This window comes from Lytechinus variegatus, chromosome 13 (assembly GCF_018143015.1).
Source record: "Lytechinus variegatus isolate NC3 chromosome 13, Lvar_3.0, whole genome shotgun sequence".
NCBI lineage: Eukaryota > Metazoa > Echinodermata > Echinoidea > Temnopleuroida > Toxopneustidae > Lytechinus > Lytechinus variegatus.
This window is the reverse complement of record NC_054752.1, coordinates 19,186,148-19,204,662: the sequence shown is the minus strand read 5'-3', so window position 1 is coordinate 19,204,662 and position 18,515 is coordinate 19,186,148. Positions and strand designations below refer to the sequence as shown.

Genomic DNA, 18,515 nt, shown 5'->3' with positions numbered 1-18,515 from the left:
CCATCCCATCAATCACACACCCACATTCACAAACAGAAATTATGACTTTACTTGCTAGTTATTATCCAGGTATCTTGATTTCCTAATTTACATTCAATAATCGCTTTTATAGGAGTCAACCATAGTAATGTCCGTTTGGACTTGTGGATGAGGGATACATTTTATTGGCATATGGCTAACTTTATTTAATGTTTAGATATATAGTCACGTATTGTATTACCGGACACTATTGTGATTCCGGACGCGCATATATAACTGCGTTCGAAAACAATTTCGTACCGTAAGACTTCCGCAGTTAATTTCACATATCAATTCGAAGAACAAGATTCCAAAAACAAGGCGAAAAAAATCCAACTTTAACCATATTTTTCTCTAAAATGACAGAAAAAGCTTAAAACATCATACAACATAGTTTTGCATTAACAATTTTGATCCCAATTGATCTTATATTCTGATAGAAATACGGACCTGATTTGACGAATTTCAATCTCGTCCCCTTCATCGATCAAATCGTCGACGGCTAGTTCTCAAGTTACTAGGTACCCCGCCCGTGCGCGAGGTTTACCGTGATAGAGAGCCGTCGACGATCGACAGCGCATCGATAAAACTTGATGACTGAGTCTCGAAGGGTCACGATATGAACGAGCATTACTACTGGAAAGTGCCATGTCGAACGCGCAATTAAAACAAAAAATGAAATTAGTTAGCAAATAGCAAACATAAATTTATTACAAAGATCTGCTCAGAATCGATATATAAGAAAGCAAACAAAAACTTAGAATTTACTCATGATATGATATATCATGAAAAAATCACCAATTTTTTTTTTACATCATTATAATCAATAATGTTTTTACCCGTCCGGCGCGCGTCCGGAATTATGATGTAATTTGTCACGCACGAAAAGAATTGTTTTTCGCGGAGGGGTATGCGGCAAGTGCGGTGCAAAGAAAACAGTTGGAAAATATTAAATAATTTCATCATATTCATAATTTTCAGAATATTTGGAATAGCAAGTGATAATTTTTCTTGATTGAATTTCCTCTAGTTGTCATTTTTAAAGCCCTGAAATAAAGGTGTCCGGCAATAAGATACACTGCCATACCATGGTCACATTTGTTCTACGGCGGCCGTAGGCGAGTCGAAAACAGCCGTTTTATCAATTTTGATTTAAACCACCTATATGTAGTTGGACAAAAAATGTTAAAACGGCTGTTTTCAACTCGCCGTACGGCCGCCGTAGAACAAATGTGACCATGGCATTAATGTATCGAAAAAGGAATGAAAAAGACCTTGGCAGAGCTGGTCAACGCCATCCCAAGATCCATCATCTGTACATCTACGAGTGATGCTGTACTGTGCTGTGTAGCCAAGGTTACAGGACGACCTGCAAACTGTGTTATAACGTTGAATGTGACTGGTGTTGGTGCTTGATCCTTCAATTGTACATGATTCTATTTCTCCGTTGACGGGATCAGACAGTGGGAGGCAAGTCACAGCTGGAAACAGAATGAGGATACAAATGCATTTAAATAACATAAATGCTTAAAATAGTCTTGTAAAACTCTGTCATAATTATTGTATGTTGTAATTCTGTTGGAATCCTGGGGGCTTATGCGACAATACTACACCACAGTACAAGGACACAGGTGTCGGCTCGTTTTGTAGAGCGTACGCCTCAGGGAGGAATTAATCGTTAATCACTTGACAATGAGGAGAAAATTAGAATATTTCATATTTAATATAATAAAATATAAAATAAATAGTGAGTGGATGACATCATAGTCTCCCCATTTGCATACCAGCCAGGATGTGCATACAACTGTTTTGTAAAATTAAGCAAAACTTTGATGAAATTTTCAGTGTTATGCTTGTTGGATTTTTCTCTTTTATTCAAATCAACTTTTTGTTGGGGTGGACTTGTCCTTGTAATGGCACTTTGATAGGTGTTTACGAAATGGATCTAGATAAAGATCAAAGCCTAAGGCCTATATTTGGGTACTAGCACTTTGAGGGTGTTGATGGCTACGCAACCGACAACAATTGTGTAAAGTCCACGCGCAAGCTTAGTCATATTTCGGAGATGAAAGTCATGAATATTCATAGTGGGCTCCGGAACTGTGGTGGAAAAAAATAATTTTGCGTCCCGGCTACTCGTACTCTCGACCGTGACTAACTTTTCCAGGGGCTTTTCCTGGGATTCTTATAATTTTTTCAGAAATGGACCCATGTCTAAGAATTATTCAGTTGAAAAATAGGACCCATGGCTAAGGATTTTATTTTCAAAAAGACAACCCAATGGCGTGCCAGAGCGGCACATTTCGGTATGCAATATACTCGAGAGTACCCCCCCCCCGGCTTATTCTCAAATTTGGACCTGTCTAGTCCACGTGCATACGTACTCTTTAGTATTCCGAAGACGCAAGTCATGAATATTTATATTGAGGTCCGGAACTCGGTGTCAAAACAATTTCGCAGGGGGGGGCGGCATATTCCAATAGTAGGTCGGCCCCCACCCCAGAGGTGCAAAATTGCATCAAATTCAAAATAAGAATAGAGGACGGAGATAATTGCCATCAATGTTTAGCACTGCATAGACCGAGGGTAAGATTTTACCTGAATGGGCTTTTGAACTTACCAGCACATGCTACTATTCCACCTTCATTCCAAAATCCTATGTCATCTTCATCTTTGTCACAGGTACGTTGAACAGGATCGCTTTCATTGATAGGCTTGAACCCAACATCACAGAAGACACTGCAGCTAGATCCATACTCAACATTTATCTGCAAAGGGCATCCATTAATTCCTCCATTCATAGGCTCCGGTATTGGGGGACAAGTGATAGCTATAAACACAATTATTGGATTTATCAGACCTCAGATTTGTCAAAGCTATGTCATTGCATACCGTTGATTCGCCATTCCTTACTGACAAAGATATGTAATTGTTATTTATTTGTATCTACTACATGGAACTAACTTCCCAAATGGTTATATAATTGATTTTTTACTTGGAGGAGGTTCTGCATTATTTTATTCATAAAACGATAATGAATATGTTTGTCATTCACTTGAAAAAATCTGTATGTACTTGTCTAAACTTATTGGCCTTTAATAACTTTTGATGAAAAAAATAAGCAAGCATTGAATAATTTTAAAGCATCTTAGAATTTCCACTGGTTTTCCTAAATACTAAAAAATAAGAAAGGTTTGTTGTTTTCTTTACACCGTATTAAATACCCCATGTGTGCACTTCATCTAAACCATATTTTGGGGGTAATATTTGATAACAGATCAGTCAAATCCTTCACCTGCAACCATCCCGTCAAAGATTTGTTGTAATTTGAATAAAAGACCAAGATTATTCATTAATCCAGGTCAAACTGCCAAAATGAATATCCTGTAACGTAAAAACAAATATGCCTTAATTACGTTCACATTCTGGAATTGGTTGCAACCACGATCCATCCAGGCCACACTGAATAATGCCATCCCCTTTCAAAGCGTATCCATTCACGCATCCAAAGGAACATATTTCATTGACTGAAACAGAGGAAGATACTTCACAGGTCCCGTTGGTCACCTCAAGGATACCATAAAGCGGCGGTATGTCACAAGTTTGTACTAAAGAGAAAGACAAAAAATGCAGAAAATTGTAATGATTATTTTTCTGAACCCCCTCCCCACCCCTTCATGATCATTCACTCAAGTACGTACGTGGTTGTGTGAAGGAATGTGAGCTGTGATATTTATCCCAGTCGACATTTGTGTCGGGCCTATCTCTTTCGATCTACTGGCGATAATGATATTCCATCGCATACCCCCCCTCCAAAAAAAAGAAGTAATAATGAAAATAATTATAGATAAAAAAGTACTACAAATTAAAAAAAATTGTGAAAAAGCACATCCTATTGAACTATCCCAAGATAATTTGCTTTGAAACTAGCCTTGCAACATTTTAAAAAGGAGATGCATCAATTTTCTGGCATATTTGTTTTCGAGATGTCAATTGATATCCAAGCTCCATCATATATTTCAAACATTTCCAAGAAAACCCGAATCAGTTGCATAATGAGCCAAAAACTTATAAGGCAAATAAGGTGTGAGCAAGAAAAGAAATCAACATCTCTATAGCAAAAAATCAATAATGTATCACATGTTGACATCATTTATTTCACCCTTCATCTCTGTTCGTTTCTTTTTTTTTTCTTGGTCGTGAATTTATTTATTTGTTTTATCATTATTTATCTATTTATCTTTTTTTTGGGGGGGGAGGCACTATCTGTACACCACTGCTAATAATACATAATTAGTATTACATTGTAGTTACCATTTGATGAATATTTTTCATAAAAATAATTAATTTCCTAAAAGTAAGAGGTTTTAAAGGCTAGCGTCCAGACTCATTCGACACTCGGTTTTGTTGACGATTAGCCATGCATTAAGTCTTTTGTTAACCGTGCAATAGCTTTTGTGGGAAAGCGGTGAAAACCATTTTAAAATGAAAATGCAAGCATAGTTTCGAGGAAAGATACATATTTTTTTTACTTCTTGAGTATTTTCTGTGATTAGGGTATCAAATAAAAGTTCAATAAAGTAGATATTGAACTTTTTAGGCATGTGATTTCTTTTTGAAATTCAGATACCCCTGCCAAATAAGTTTTTGGTATCTTTTCTTCAGATTGTTTTTCTCACTCAAGTGTGAATGAGGAATAATCTAAGTAAATTCAAATGAAAGAGGAGATTCTAAGCTAAATATTGGTAGGTCATTTGTCTATTGTATTTATGATTAAGTTATGATAAATCATTGCTAAATCTCGGTTTTGTTTTTTGGGTTGGACGCACTGTATATTGAAATGCATTGATGCAATATATATTCCAAAATCTATCACAATTAAAATTTGATTTTGTGATAAGGTTGAAATATTTGCTCGCTCTTAGCTTTAGTAAATTTGCCCTGAATGCAATGTCTGACCCCCTCATAATTTAGATTCATACAGACACTGACCCTCCTCTTTAAACTAAATGTAAATAAAATCCATCACAGAGAATTATATGAATGTCATTCCAGCCAGGCCCCCACCATGAACACCAATTGACACCCATGAACATGTTTTATTTCTGTTAATACTCTCTCTCTGTGAAATAAGGTTGGCAATGTTTAGCTTATTTTTCTCTTGTTCTTGGGGACAAATGCTTGATTTTTGTTTACACTGTCAGTTTCCATTACAACTATTCATCATATAACTTAATTGACTCTGAATTAAATTGATTTAATTAGGGATTGAAAATTACAATTTTCTTGAAAAGTTTACTTTCCACCAATAGAGGGCATAGAAAATATTTCTCAATATTCCAGTTTTTTTAGCGTTATGGTGTTACTAATGAAAAGTAAATTGCAACTATATGGGAATAAGTATTTTTTTGTCACACAAGTAGTATTTTAAAAAGACTTTTGTAAACATGTGTGTGGAATTCTGCATAAAACCACTTGTTCACTGCTACCAGCCTGCCTGTGGGGAATCTACAGGTACTCATTCAATGAACAAGGTTATAATATAATATATGGGTAGGACATGGTATGCCAATATTGTACAGAGCACACACTTTAAAAAATCATTAAAATATCACTTTTGTGACCAAAATTACTATTTTCCATATAGTTGCAATTCATTTTTCATTAGTAACTTGTGAATAATTTTTGTATTCACCAGATCGTGCTAAAAAACTTGAATTTTGGGCATATTTTTTGTATGCCCTCTATTGGTGGAAAGTAATATGGCAAGAAAATTTTTATTTTTTGATCTCTATTTTTAATTAAGAAAAAAATAATTTAAAGAATCAAATTTAAATAAGAGTCAAGTTGTATGAATAATAGGTGTAATGCAACTGTCAGTGTAAAAAATCAAGCATTTGCCCCAAAGAAAGAGAAAATAAGCCAAACACTGCCTCCCTTATTTTGACACACATGGAGATAGAAGTGAGAACAAGGTTTATCATAACCTCGTTCATTGAATGAGTGCATAAAACTTTAGATATTCTCCCACAAGGACATGATGGAGGATGCAGTGACCAAGTGGTTTCAACGTTATAGGCTTACTCAACTGTGCTGCCATACAAAATAAGGTGAAATACATGTAGATTCGTTAAGTAGCAATCAAAACACTTTATCATCATCAAAAGAGAATGCACCACCACAGGCCGTGGACCGATGATTTTCAAAGCTATGGAAAATTACCTTCGCACACCGGTCCATCACCCCCTGGTGCTATCCATGAAGCTGAATTGGTTCCCGTCTGACCAATGCACTGGAGTATGCGATTCCTAATGGTGTATCCCTCGGAACAATCGTAGACACAGAGGGATAGATATCTCGTGTCGCAAAATCCAAATGATAAAAAACCATTTTCTAGTCCTGGTGCTGGATCACAATGGACCTCTACATTCCATTTTCAAAAAAAATTAAAAAGGAAAAGGAAGATGTCAACAGAGAGTGCGAAGATCGTTTCCCCGAGTCTAACAAGGCACTGGTTACAAGTGTTCAACCTCTTTGCATCTAAAGTAAATTAATGCATGGTCACACCTCCCGAGCGTACGTTGGAGCAGTAGTAGTGGAGCGGAGAGAAAAATCACCACCGCTCGGTACCATTCACCATTTTCAATTTCGATTGTTTTTTTTTCGACTTTTATTTGCGATTTTCCCCCCAATTTCTTGAGCGAAATTTGACCCCCTCTCCCTACCGCTCCAGGACCGCTCCAACGACGCTTGGACGATGTGACCAGGCCCCCCCCGGGGGGGGGGGCACTCAGTATATAATGCATATGGGACCCCCATTTTTACACCCAAACTTCCGTTCTAAGGCATGGCATTTTTGTCTTATTGAGAAAAAAACCCAAAGAAAGTCGCTCCAATGCATAGCATTTGGTTCTTACCGAGAAAAAAGAAGAAAGAAATCCGCTCCAAAGCTTTATTAGTCCAGTCAATCTAGCCAGAATAGGGGGGGGGGGTGACCCGCCACTATAATTGCAACACTTGATTTTCCACTGCAATGCTTTCCAGGAAGGTCCCCTTAACAACATACTAAAAGTCCCCAAAATCCAAGCAGTGGAAATGACATTTGCATATTATGCAAATTAGCCATAAAAAGTTGGAAAAATAAGGAAAATAGTCCAAAGATTACAAATTAAGCGTCCAAAACAATTCAATTTGAGCGAAAAGTAATGATAAATAACTGTATTCAATGTTTTTATTCAAAAGCGCAAACAAATCTACCTAATTTGCATATTATGCAAATAAGCATCCTTATATGGAAATATTTCAAGATATACTGTTCTCATATAGACTGCTTGAAAACATTTGATTTATGAAGACATTTATATGCTACTATCACTTAGCATGATAATTCATCACAATGCCTGAAAATTAATTTGCATATTATGCAAATTAGCCATTAGAAATAGGAAATGAGGAAAATAATCCAAAGATTATATTATTAAATGTCAAAAGCAATTAATTTGATCAAAATTTTAATGATAAATATATAAGTACAATGTTTTTATTTTAAAAAGCTAGCAAATCTGCCTCATTTGCATATTATGCAAATAGGTATCCATGTATGGAAAATGTCAAGATATTTTGATTTTCTCACATTGACTGTTGTTCAAATCATTATGCTGCTATCACTAAGCATGCATATTTATCCTAATAACTTGTATTTAAGGGAAATACTGGAAATGTGCTCTTCACGTCCTAAAGCCATGTTGTTAGTCTGACAAGATGATGCGATTGGCAAGAACAAAGCACATTATTTGAAATTGGTGAGTAGTTTGTTAGAGCTGACATCCCTTTCTTATATGGATGAGAACGACAGAAGGGAGGCCAAGAAAAGCAAACTTATGGCAGGTGAGATCTGATGAGTAGTCTCATTAAGAAGTGTAACAGAGATTCCATCTGGCCTAGTAGCTTCATGCAGATTGTTTTCTTCAACAATTTCTTCAGTAGTTTACTATACACCCGCTTGACTCTGGCCATGTCTGGGGCACAACAGGGTTCCAGGACTTGCAGAGCAGCGTCATCATCATCATGATCAGTGGTAAATACTAAGACTAAAAAATCTGTTGTCTTCCAATGTAGTCATAGCGCATGATATTAAGGGCTTCCAGCATGCTAGTTGTTACAGCCTGGATCATTGCCAATCCGGTCAACAAATTATGTACTATAGGCTTGTCTACAAACCATTCTATGGTCCTCCTTCATGCATTGTAGCTATTCTGAGCTTCACCTTACTGATGCTCAACATGCGCAAGCCTTCCTATAAAACTTTTCTTCCGACACAATTTATGTCCAGTGTCTCATTGAGGCAACTTGTGTCGGAAGAAGACGAGGGTAATGGTTTGCTTTTGTCAAAGTCCTCTTGATTGACATTCAATCTCCTATGCTCGACTTGTCGGATTTCAGTACAGAGAGTTGTATGATTGTCCAAAGTACATCTGCATGACACTATGAAATTCAGCATTCCTCCAGAAGAATCCTTAGTCGTACCATAATTTCTGAAAGGTTTAGTCCCCTGTATACCCTCACGGTATACCAATGAGTAACACAAAGTGGCAAACGAATCCTGGAATGGGTACACACTGTTTAATCAATGTTGGATGGTATTTGATAGTGATGTTAAAGGTGTTCCGTTATGTTGTGTCCTCTTGTTGGAAAGGCAATAATCTGGCTTAGTCCTTCATCTGTTAACGTCTACTTGGTTGTTCATTGTCTCACTGAGGAATTTCCATTTGCCATAAATATCAGGAAATTGATATTATTTGCATACGATTTGCTTAGAAACTATAGCTACAATATATGGAGATAGTTGCCATCCTTAGGAGATTCATCAAAGAGGAAAGAACAGAAAACGGATGCTTCATCCTGAAGCAGCAACTGGATTCAGCAAGGACGTCTAATCATGATTCATGTAGAACGGACTCATCATTGCACAATATGAGTGGGGTATCTGCTCCGGTGGTAACTGCTCATGAAAAAAGTCAATATCAACCAAGCAAGGTCATCAAGGTTACATATATATAATCTACGTGGAATTTTAGAGGAAAATATCACAAGTTTTCTTGATTATTTATAACATGCCGGATGCTTATTTGCATAATATGTACATTCCACTTCAGATATTAAGCTGATAATGTACTAGGCATTCTTAGTAGTCATAAATTGATCTAGATTCACAGAGGGGAGACCTTTGAAGGGCCTTTCAAAGACCGAAAATTGGCAAGGTCTTATACAGCAGTCTCCAAGATCACTGAATTTTGTCATCTCTGTGGAATGGCTCAGAAAGACCCCTCGAAGAACTCTGAAAGACACCTGTCCTATAGAGATCTTTCAATGGTCTTTCAGAGATGTCTATGCATCAAGTGATCCTTCAGAATTCTTTCCATAGACTTTGCCTGGTCTTTCAATTATCTTTTGATGATTTTTCAATGATCTCTCATGAGTCTTACAGTAATCTCTGAAAAAATTTCGAGAGACTGCCGAAAGATCATAGAATGACTAATAAGAACTTTGAAAGTTCAATGAAAGACCACTGAAAGGCCAGCAAAAACAATTTTCCTGTAAGACCGCTGAAAGACTGTTTTGAACCGTTTCAAAAAGTTTTGGACTCACGAGGACCACAAAGACCATTGAAAGATCTATCAGGAATCGTGAAAGACATCAGAGATCTTTAAAAGTTCGTTGAAAGATCAAGCAAGTTTTATGGTCTTACAGCAGTCTTTCAGAGCTCTTGGTCTCTTTGGAATGAGGGTTTAACTGTTTGTATGCGAAAAATACAAATTTCTGGGTTGTTTTTTCATACAGGGATGCTCATTATGATATGTGCAAATGATGTAGATTTATTTACATTTTTTTATTTGAAGAATTATTAAATTTGTAAAGATTATCATGAACTTCCATTCAATTTATATTGTTTTCCGCACTTGATTTCCAAATTTGGGATTATTTTCCTCATTTGCAAATTTTTATGGCTAATTTGCATAAAATGCAAATTTTGTGATTGTCCTATGCTTGTCTATTTACTTCCTGTAACTTAAGGCATTGCCATATTCAAATTTCAATAGATAATCTACTTGATTTTTTAAGGAATGTATCACCAGTGTGTTTTCTTGAATATTGATTACATACTTATTTGCATAATATGCAAATGACACCGCAGAAACTAAGCTTACTAGAAATCTATACAACGTCCTTAGGGATAGCAGCATGTAAATTTCAACATTATTGAAATTTTCAAGCAGTCAATGAGAGAAAACTCACAATATCTTGACAATTTTCCATATAAGGATGCTTATTTGCATATTATGCAAATGAGGTAGATTTTTTGGAACTTTTGATTAAAACATTGATGAAAGTTATTTATCATGAATTTTTGCTCAAATAAAATTGTTTTGGACACTTAATTTGTAATTTTTGGACTATTTTCCTTATTTTTCTAACTTTTATAGCTAATTTGCATAATATGCAAATTTCATAAATTTGCATTGCTTGGATTTTTTTGGACTTTTAAGCCCCTTTTACACCTTCACGGATGCAACACGGATCATCACGGATCTCAGTCCGTGATGATCCGGGCTGCCAAATTTGTATTTTTCTAGCATTCCCGGAGTGAGTACGGAGTTAACTGGTTATTAACACGGATATGTACGGAAAAGTACGAAGTCTACAAGGATAGGCAAGGTAGCAATAGTATAGGGATCCTGTTTGATATGCTCCGGGAGCCCACACGGAATACCCGGAAGATCACGGATGTTACTGGGTCTTTACACGGACCTTCACGGTTGCTCACATTCTGTACTGGGATATATCTAGAATGAAGTTTCGTCCCTTTTTGCAGCATCTGGAGCATGCTCGTGCTTGGTTATGAATACGGACTATTGTTCATGTACGCAAACAATACAAACATTTGACCCCGGATAAAGCCGGTATCATCAAGGATCACCCGGTTCTTACAAGGAGCCTCCCGGACATTCGGTAGCTACACGGATGTACAAGGAGGCTACAAGGATGAACACGGATGATTATCAGTCCGTATACACTCCGGGATGAAAAATTGAACATGTTCAGTTTTTCTCCCGGACATGCCAGTACATCAAGGATGGCGCCGGATGAGTAGCCGGAGTGCACACGGTAGAGTCCCGGACTGTACACGGATGACCCCGGATTGACAATCCGGGATGATCCGTGTTGCTTCCGTGAAGGTGTAAAAGGGGCTTTAGTATGTTGTTCAGGGGACCTTCCTGGAAAGCATTGCAGTGGAATATCCAGTGTTGCAATTAGTGGTGGGTCAAACCCTACATTGACTGGACTACTTCGCATATTTTTCGTTACGCCGTTCCGGTCGCATTGATCTGCTGCAATTTTGGTGAAAAGCGGCCGCCGAGCGCTGTCCGACCATCGTCTCTGCACGAGCGCACCCGGCGGAGGCCGCACTAGCTGCATCATGCACGCATACCCGTTCCATAGGGGTGCATACGCACGTACTCACACGCTGGCGATCCGTTCCAAGGACCCCCGTTTTCACAAAATTGTAGTTCCGAAGCCCGGCCGTTCCGATGACCCTCCTTTTTACATTAAGCCCGCTCCGAGGCCCCCGTTTTTTGTCTCGCCCGCGGCACACCCCTACCACTTTTTTGGTCTAGTGCCCCCCCCCCCCCCGGGACCAGGCCTTTAGGCATGGTCACACCGCCCGAGCGTTGTTGGTGCGGAGAGACGAAAAATCATCACCGCTCGCTACCGTTCACCATTTTCGATTTCGATTTTTTCTTTTCGATTTTTTCCCCAATTTTGTGAGCGAAATTCGACCCTCTTTCCCTACCGCTCTACGACCGCTCCAACAACGCTTGGTTGGTGTGACCATGCCTTAAGTGAGGTGGAGTTTTCAAACTGGTTTGGAATTAAATTAAGAGACCATTTTGAATGTTCCCACTGAAAACAAATATCGCATGACAACTTAAGGACCCCAAATCCACTGAAAGTCATGCATTTCATTGCAAATTTGCAAATGGTTGATAGTTTGCTTATTGCCCATTACAGGTTATACGGGCCTAATCACTAGTGGCAGGCCATAGATATTCATTCGAGCCAATTAACCCATTGCTATTTTTTATTTTGATATGGCTAATTGACAAAGTGTATGCATATGATTGTCCATCTAACACTGATTCTATTTTTCGTAATTACTGAACTTCCTTTTCCCAAATTGGGAAGAAATATCACCACTTTTGGATTATATTTTGACTGGCAGAAGGATCGATTAGGGCTATTTTGCTGTTTGAGGTGATAAATCTGCTCCCCCGACGATGTCTTCAAACACGCCAATTTATTTTTAAAATGAGCCGGTCGAGGGACCTTTTTCAGGTCAGATATGGATTGCCAGATATAAATCTTATCCGCTGGTAGTAAACATTCGACCCCCGAATTTCATCCTTATTTTTTATGAATTTTTTAAAGTGCCGATTTAACACATGAGTCTATGGGGAATGAATTAGGCCTGTGAGACCTAATAAGTATGAATGTATTGGCTTTAGTTCAAACTAATCTATCGCCTGTAATTTGCATCAAATCCCGGGGGGGCACTTACATTGACGAGTGGATACCATGTGCGACCAAAAAACACGTAAAAAGGATGTCTTTTTCACGATAGGGCACGTTACGTACGTAACGTGATAAGGGTGTCAAAAACACAAAAATAATGAATAAAGGGTATATATTTCGCTAAGAAAACTACGTGTTTAGGGTCGAATTTGCGGGGATGATAAAACAAAATTGAAATGTTTTATAAAGGATGTACTTGCCCCAACACTTCGTGTTTAGAGTCCAATTTGCGCGAGGTGTAGAAGGTGGGGTCGTATACTAAACCAAATAAGGTAAAGCCGACGAACGAAGGACCCGTACCAATAAAAAAATCCAGTACTTGTTTAGGGTTTCAATTCAGGGAATATTTGCCAAGGGTATCTTTTTGTTTCCAATACTTGTTAAGGGTAGGGTTTCACACGCCAATACTTGTAAATAAGGATTGCATTTTGAGAATATTAAAATTACCTGTTTAGGGTGCTTTTCGAGACCCCATGGTCGCGCATGGTATCCACTCGTGAATGGAAGTGCCCCCCCCCCCGGGCATCAAATTGTAATAGGAACTGCAACCCCGGGGGGGCCACTTACATTGACGAGTGGATACCATGCGCGACCAAAAAAACACGTAAAAAGGATGACCGCTAACCCAAACCGTGTATGACGATGAATGTAAGACAGGTACAGACCTGTGCATATGGGAGTTGGATTCGACCAGTCGCCTTGCTTAGAACCCTCAGAACCCTGGCATGTGGCATGGTTGTCCCCCTCCAGGTAGTACCCGTCAATGCATGAAAAATGACAGAAAGAACCCCTCAGGTTTCCATGACTGCAAAAGGCCTGAAGACCTGCCTGGATTGGTAAAGGTCACAGCGGATTTCTGCAGATGTAAAAGACAAGTAAACGTAATGTTAATCATTATATTGATGCAAACAATGATGATAATTATTATGACTACAACAACTAATGCAAGACACAATGAGAACTTTCATGGAATCTTTTGGTCGGGGGAATCCTACCATCAAGTACCCCAAAATTAACACGTAATAAAAAGGTAGGATACTCAGAAAAAGCTAGGCTTTATACAGTGTTTCGTTTTCACGTTAATGTGTAGGTAATGTGTACAGCGAAGACCACTTCAAATTATCAATAAAAATGGTACATGTTGGCATTGGTAAGTAATGCAAATCTTAATATAGTCAAATCAATATATATAGTTATCGTCATTGTTATTACATTTATCATCACTAATAATATTGATGGTGATTATTAGACTACAAAAAAGGTAATAATTCTGAAAAGAGAGGTTAAGCACCGGAAAGAAGTGTAGGAGCTGTATCAGAATGGGACATAACTCCAAAACTGCGCTTCTAGGCTGGACACTGGAGAGACGAAAGAAGGGTCCTTAAAACCGCAGCTTCTGAATTACTTTGCCTGACACGTCAGTTGGAGAACATGATGTATTACCAAGGGATTAAACTACACTGAGCAGATTTTGAGCCCATTATTATGATTATTATCTTCTTAAAAAACTCCCAAAACTAGGATAAGAAATTAAACATTGTCCCGACCAGAGACACTCTCCATTTACTCTCTCTCTCTCTCTCAGCTATATTGATATACGCAATACACATGTCACAGGAAAGGTTGCCGTATATGTTCCTATTTTTTTATTCAGCCCCCTCCCCCTTATGATCTATGGCGTCGATCGCGACGAAAATTGGCACGAGCTTTACCTATACGGCGTAATCTACAAAGATACACTAAAGCGCAATTTTACTGAAAGCAATATTTCTAGCTTAAAGGATGCTTGTCAGGAAAAGAACTTATCTGATGTATTGGAATGACGTTAAACAGACTTATGAATTATTTAGTAGGATTTTGAAAGGAATGTTGGTCGATCAGGGTTCACAAAAGTGAAATTCTTCTCTGTAACCCAGGTGTCAATCCGTAACATAGGCCTATCAATTAAACGAGTATGAGAAAGCAAATACATTTTTCATGATTAAGTTAATACAAAAGCAATAGCGATTCTTACCTCTTTTAAATTTTCATTTTGTTAGGCATTTAAGGGGTGTACGTCAATTTTATTACCTGACACAATGAGAAGAACATTACATGTCCCTATGTTGCCATTGTCGTCTGTCACAGAGTAGGTTAAACTGTAATAGTCAGCCTCCAGTTCATCTACACCTGGTTTGGGATAATTTGGCTCAGTAACGTTCAGCTCTTCACCACCATTGTCAGAAGCAATTGGAACTGTCCAATTGAAGACTGATGCACTCTCATTGGCCGCAAGGAAAAATCGGTGAACCAAAGATTGAGATTCGCAACCAGATAATACCGGACTTTCATTATCTAAACAGAAATATGGATTTTAATTACATAAATGATAAATGTGCACACATTTCATTGACTGCGATATTGAATAAAAATGAGCATGTCAATGACATTAAATGCGACCCCCGTAACAGACACAATTGTCCACTCGTTCTGTGCAGACAAGATGCAGGCGCAGATCCAGGAGGGGGCCGAGCCGGCCCCCCTATTTTTGACAACCTGCAGAAAAAAAGTTTACTCTTTACCTTGATAGAAACTACGAAAAACAGAAAGAAAAGTAAGAAAGAGATATTTTACCCATGATGTGCAATTTACAGTCTCGTAACGACCGGCCCGACCCCTAGCCGGCGGCCGCCGATCGAGAGGGCAAAATTCACAAAATCCACCCAAAGTGTGCACGAAATCTTTCAATTTTATTCTAGAAAATGCAAAAGCTCCCCCATCACCATGGGCGGAAATCCCAGGGGACAGGGGGGACGCGTATCCCCCTACCATTTTGGAAAGGGGGCACATAATATCAAATGTCCCCCTACTATTTGTGCTCTTTTATTATGGAAAAAATACATAATTTAAAAGCGAAATTATACACATGTATCGTCGAATTTCGAAATATATATAACAGATAGTTTTTGTTAAGATTTTGGTTAGGAAAAGAAAAGGCATACCGGCCCAACTATTCTCAAACTCGCATCTAGCCCTATATGCCAGCCAAAGAGTGATGACATTGATGACATCGATGCCATTGTCAATTTCATAACTAATAACAATTAGTATCCCTAAATTAGACCTCAAAATAGCCAATCTGGAATAAAATTATTGGAAATGGTTTTTCAACTGATTTGAGTAGGTATGGGTGTCAACATTTACCAAAAAAAGTTAGGAGGAATACCGGTTGGGGAAAGTGTTTTTTTCAAGGTCAAAGGTCAATGACCTTTTCATATATACCATATAATGATATTTCTTAGATGGAAAGGCGCAGGTTGGTGATAATGGTGTCAAAATGCACAAATTTTTACCAGAATATCAAATAAAATAGAATTAAGTACCTAGCATGCACATTCACCGATGAAATTCAAGGTCAAAGCCTTTCAAAGGTCAATGACCTTTTTTTTACATTATATACCATATGGTATCTCTGAGATGATAAGGTACAGGCTAGTGATCATGGTGTCAAAATGTACAGATTCTTACAAGGTAAAATAGAATGAATGTGATTACCTAGAATGGACATTCACCAATAAAATTCAAGGTCAAAGCTATCAAAAGGTCAATGACCATTTATATTATATATATATCATACTGTATAATGGTATCTCTGAGATGAAAAGGCACAGGTTGGTGATCATGGTGTCAAAATGCACAGATTCTGATCAGAAGATCAAATAAAATAAAATCAAGGACATAGAATACATATTCACCCATAAAATTTAAGGCCAAAGGTCAATGACCTTTTATACATTATATACCATATTATATACTGGTATCTCGAAGATAAAATGGCGCAGGTTGGTGTTCTTGGTGTCAGAATACACAGATTCTTACAGGAAGATCAAATAAAATGAAATTAAGTATCGACAATGCACATTCACCCTTAAAATTCAAAGACGAAGGTCAATGTCCTTTTTGACATTAGATAATAATAATGGTATCTCTGAGATAAAACACCACAGGTTAGTGATCTTGGTGCCAAAATGCAAAGATTTGTACAAGAATCTTCTGAAAATGGGTAGGATAGGTCTAACTCTCATGTCACAGCTAGCATCATCTGAGAGCATTTCCAAACAGCAGAGGGATGATGATGAAGTGAAGGCCATCATTAGAGCTGCATGTATATCAACTTCAACAAAGATGAATTTTCGTATTATTATTAATTACATCTCATTGCGAGCTGCCAGAATCTCTTGAGATGCTAATGTTGCAGGACAAAACTTCATACCTGCACTCTGCCGTACGTCACCCATGATGCTATTTTTCTACTAGGTGTCAGTTTGTACAAGGATCATTATTTGGTCCAGAATAACTGAGTGTTATCATGCACAAATTAGGCATATGATATGATAATGAAATTCAAAAGGAGATAATAGCTTAAAAGTACACATCCATTGACCTAACAAAACTCCTACAGCACCACGTCCAGTTCTTGAGGATCAAGTTATGCAACATATCAGCAATAATATAGACACTGGTCTGATATCCCTTGACAGAACGTTATTAGGCTTTCAATGAATGGGCCAGATCAAAGTCCTGAAAATGTCAGGTTTTCAAAAATTTAATTACTCTTTGCTGAAGTTGAGACACTTAACTTCATTTACTATGACAAAAGCTGCAGCTCTAATGATTGCCTTATTTTAATTCTTCATCATTGTCCCTGGCTATATGAAAATGTTCTTGATGCATGCCATTAGGGTTAGGCCTATCCTTTCCATTTACAGATTAAGTTATAGTTTATAGTATTGATTGTAGCAATTGAGGTTAGTGACCTATTGCTACAGAAAAATTAGTACCTTGATTTAGATTTATAAAATGCATATGTAAATGCTCCTACTTTAGACAACTTCACCATTTTAGACTATATCATACATGATTTTTTTTTACACTTTTGGCAATGCATTACTACAATATATATTTAAAAGTGCTATTTGATATCGATTTCACCTCGAACTTGTATTTTGACTTCATCATTGGTCAAGGAATCAACTATTAAATTTGTGTTCATTTTCCATGTAGGTCAGTCTTTTTCCCATCAGAATCACTATATACAATGAAGTTATCAAGTTATCGACCTATTTACTTAAATTCCCTGACATTATTGATATAGTTGATTGACTTCTAACCCTTAAATATATTTTCCATGGCCGCCATTATTTATCCTTTTTCAGAGTGAAATTATTAAACATCCAAGTTTTCATTACAAATAGGTATCTTTCTTTCTATAATTCACAAATAAAATGTGAATATAATAATTATGAATTACTATCTTTTTTTGGGGGGGGGAATCATGCATGGATGTATAAATATTTATTAAATTTTGACCTTTGACTCTGGATATCAAAGGTGAAGGTTAATTCTTTATGATTATTTTGTGCCTTTTCATCTTCTTGCAAAAATTGCTTTTTGACACAAAATCACCGACCTGCGACTTTTCATCTCAGAGATACCATTATACCGTATATAATGTAAAAAGGTCATTGACCTTTGAAAGGCTTTGACCTTGAATTTCATTGGTAAATGAGCATTGTAGGTACCTTATTTGATTTTATTTGATCTTCTTGTAAGAATCTGTGAATTTTTGACACCAAGATCACCAACCTGCGCCTTTTCATCTCAGGGATACCATTGTACCGTATATGGTATATAATGTAAAAGGGTCATTGACCTTTGAAAGGCTTTGGCCTTGAATTTCATTGGTGAATAAGCATTGTGGGTACTTGATTTGATCTTCGTGTAAAAATCTGTGCATTTTGACACCAAGATCACCAACCTGTGCCTATTCATCTCAGATATACCATTATACCGTATATGGTATATATTTTTAAAAAGGTCGATGA

The 18,515-nt window shown here is 37.5% G+C and overlaps 1 protein-coding gene across 1 annotated transcript in view; it reads right to left on the bottom strand.

The window, feature by feature from the left end:
- LOC121426689 (sushi, von Willebrand factor type A, EGF and pentraxin domain-containing protein 1-like) overlaps nt 1-16,928 on the bottom strand; it is a 59,726-nt gene extending 42,798 nt beyond the window's left edge. Inside the window, exons 1-6 of the mRNA XM_041623063.1 lie at nt 16,904-16,928; nt 14,722-14,985; nt 6,241-6,441; nt 3,435-3,626; nt 2,639-2,848; nt 1,293-1,499 (exon numbers count right to left, since the gene is read on the bottom strand). Of these exons, the coding sequence (XP_041478997.1) occupies nt 1,293-1,499; nt 2,639-2,848; nt 3,435-3,626; nt 6,241-6,441; nt 14,722-14,985; nt 16,904-16,928 (1,099 nt within the window). The remainder of the gene's footprint in view (nt 1-1,292; nt 1,500-2,638; nt 2,849-3,434; nt 3,627-6,240; nt 6,442-14,721; nt 14,986-16,903) is intronic.
- Between the last annotated feature and the right edge of the window lie 1,587 nt (nt 16,929-18,515).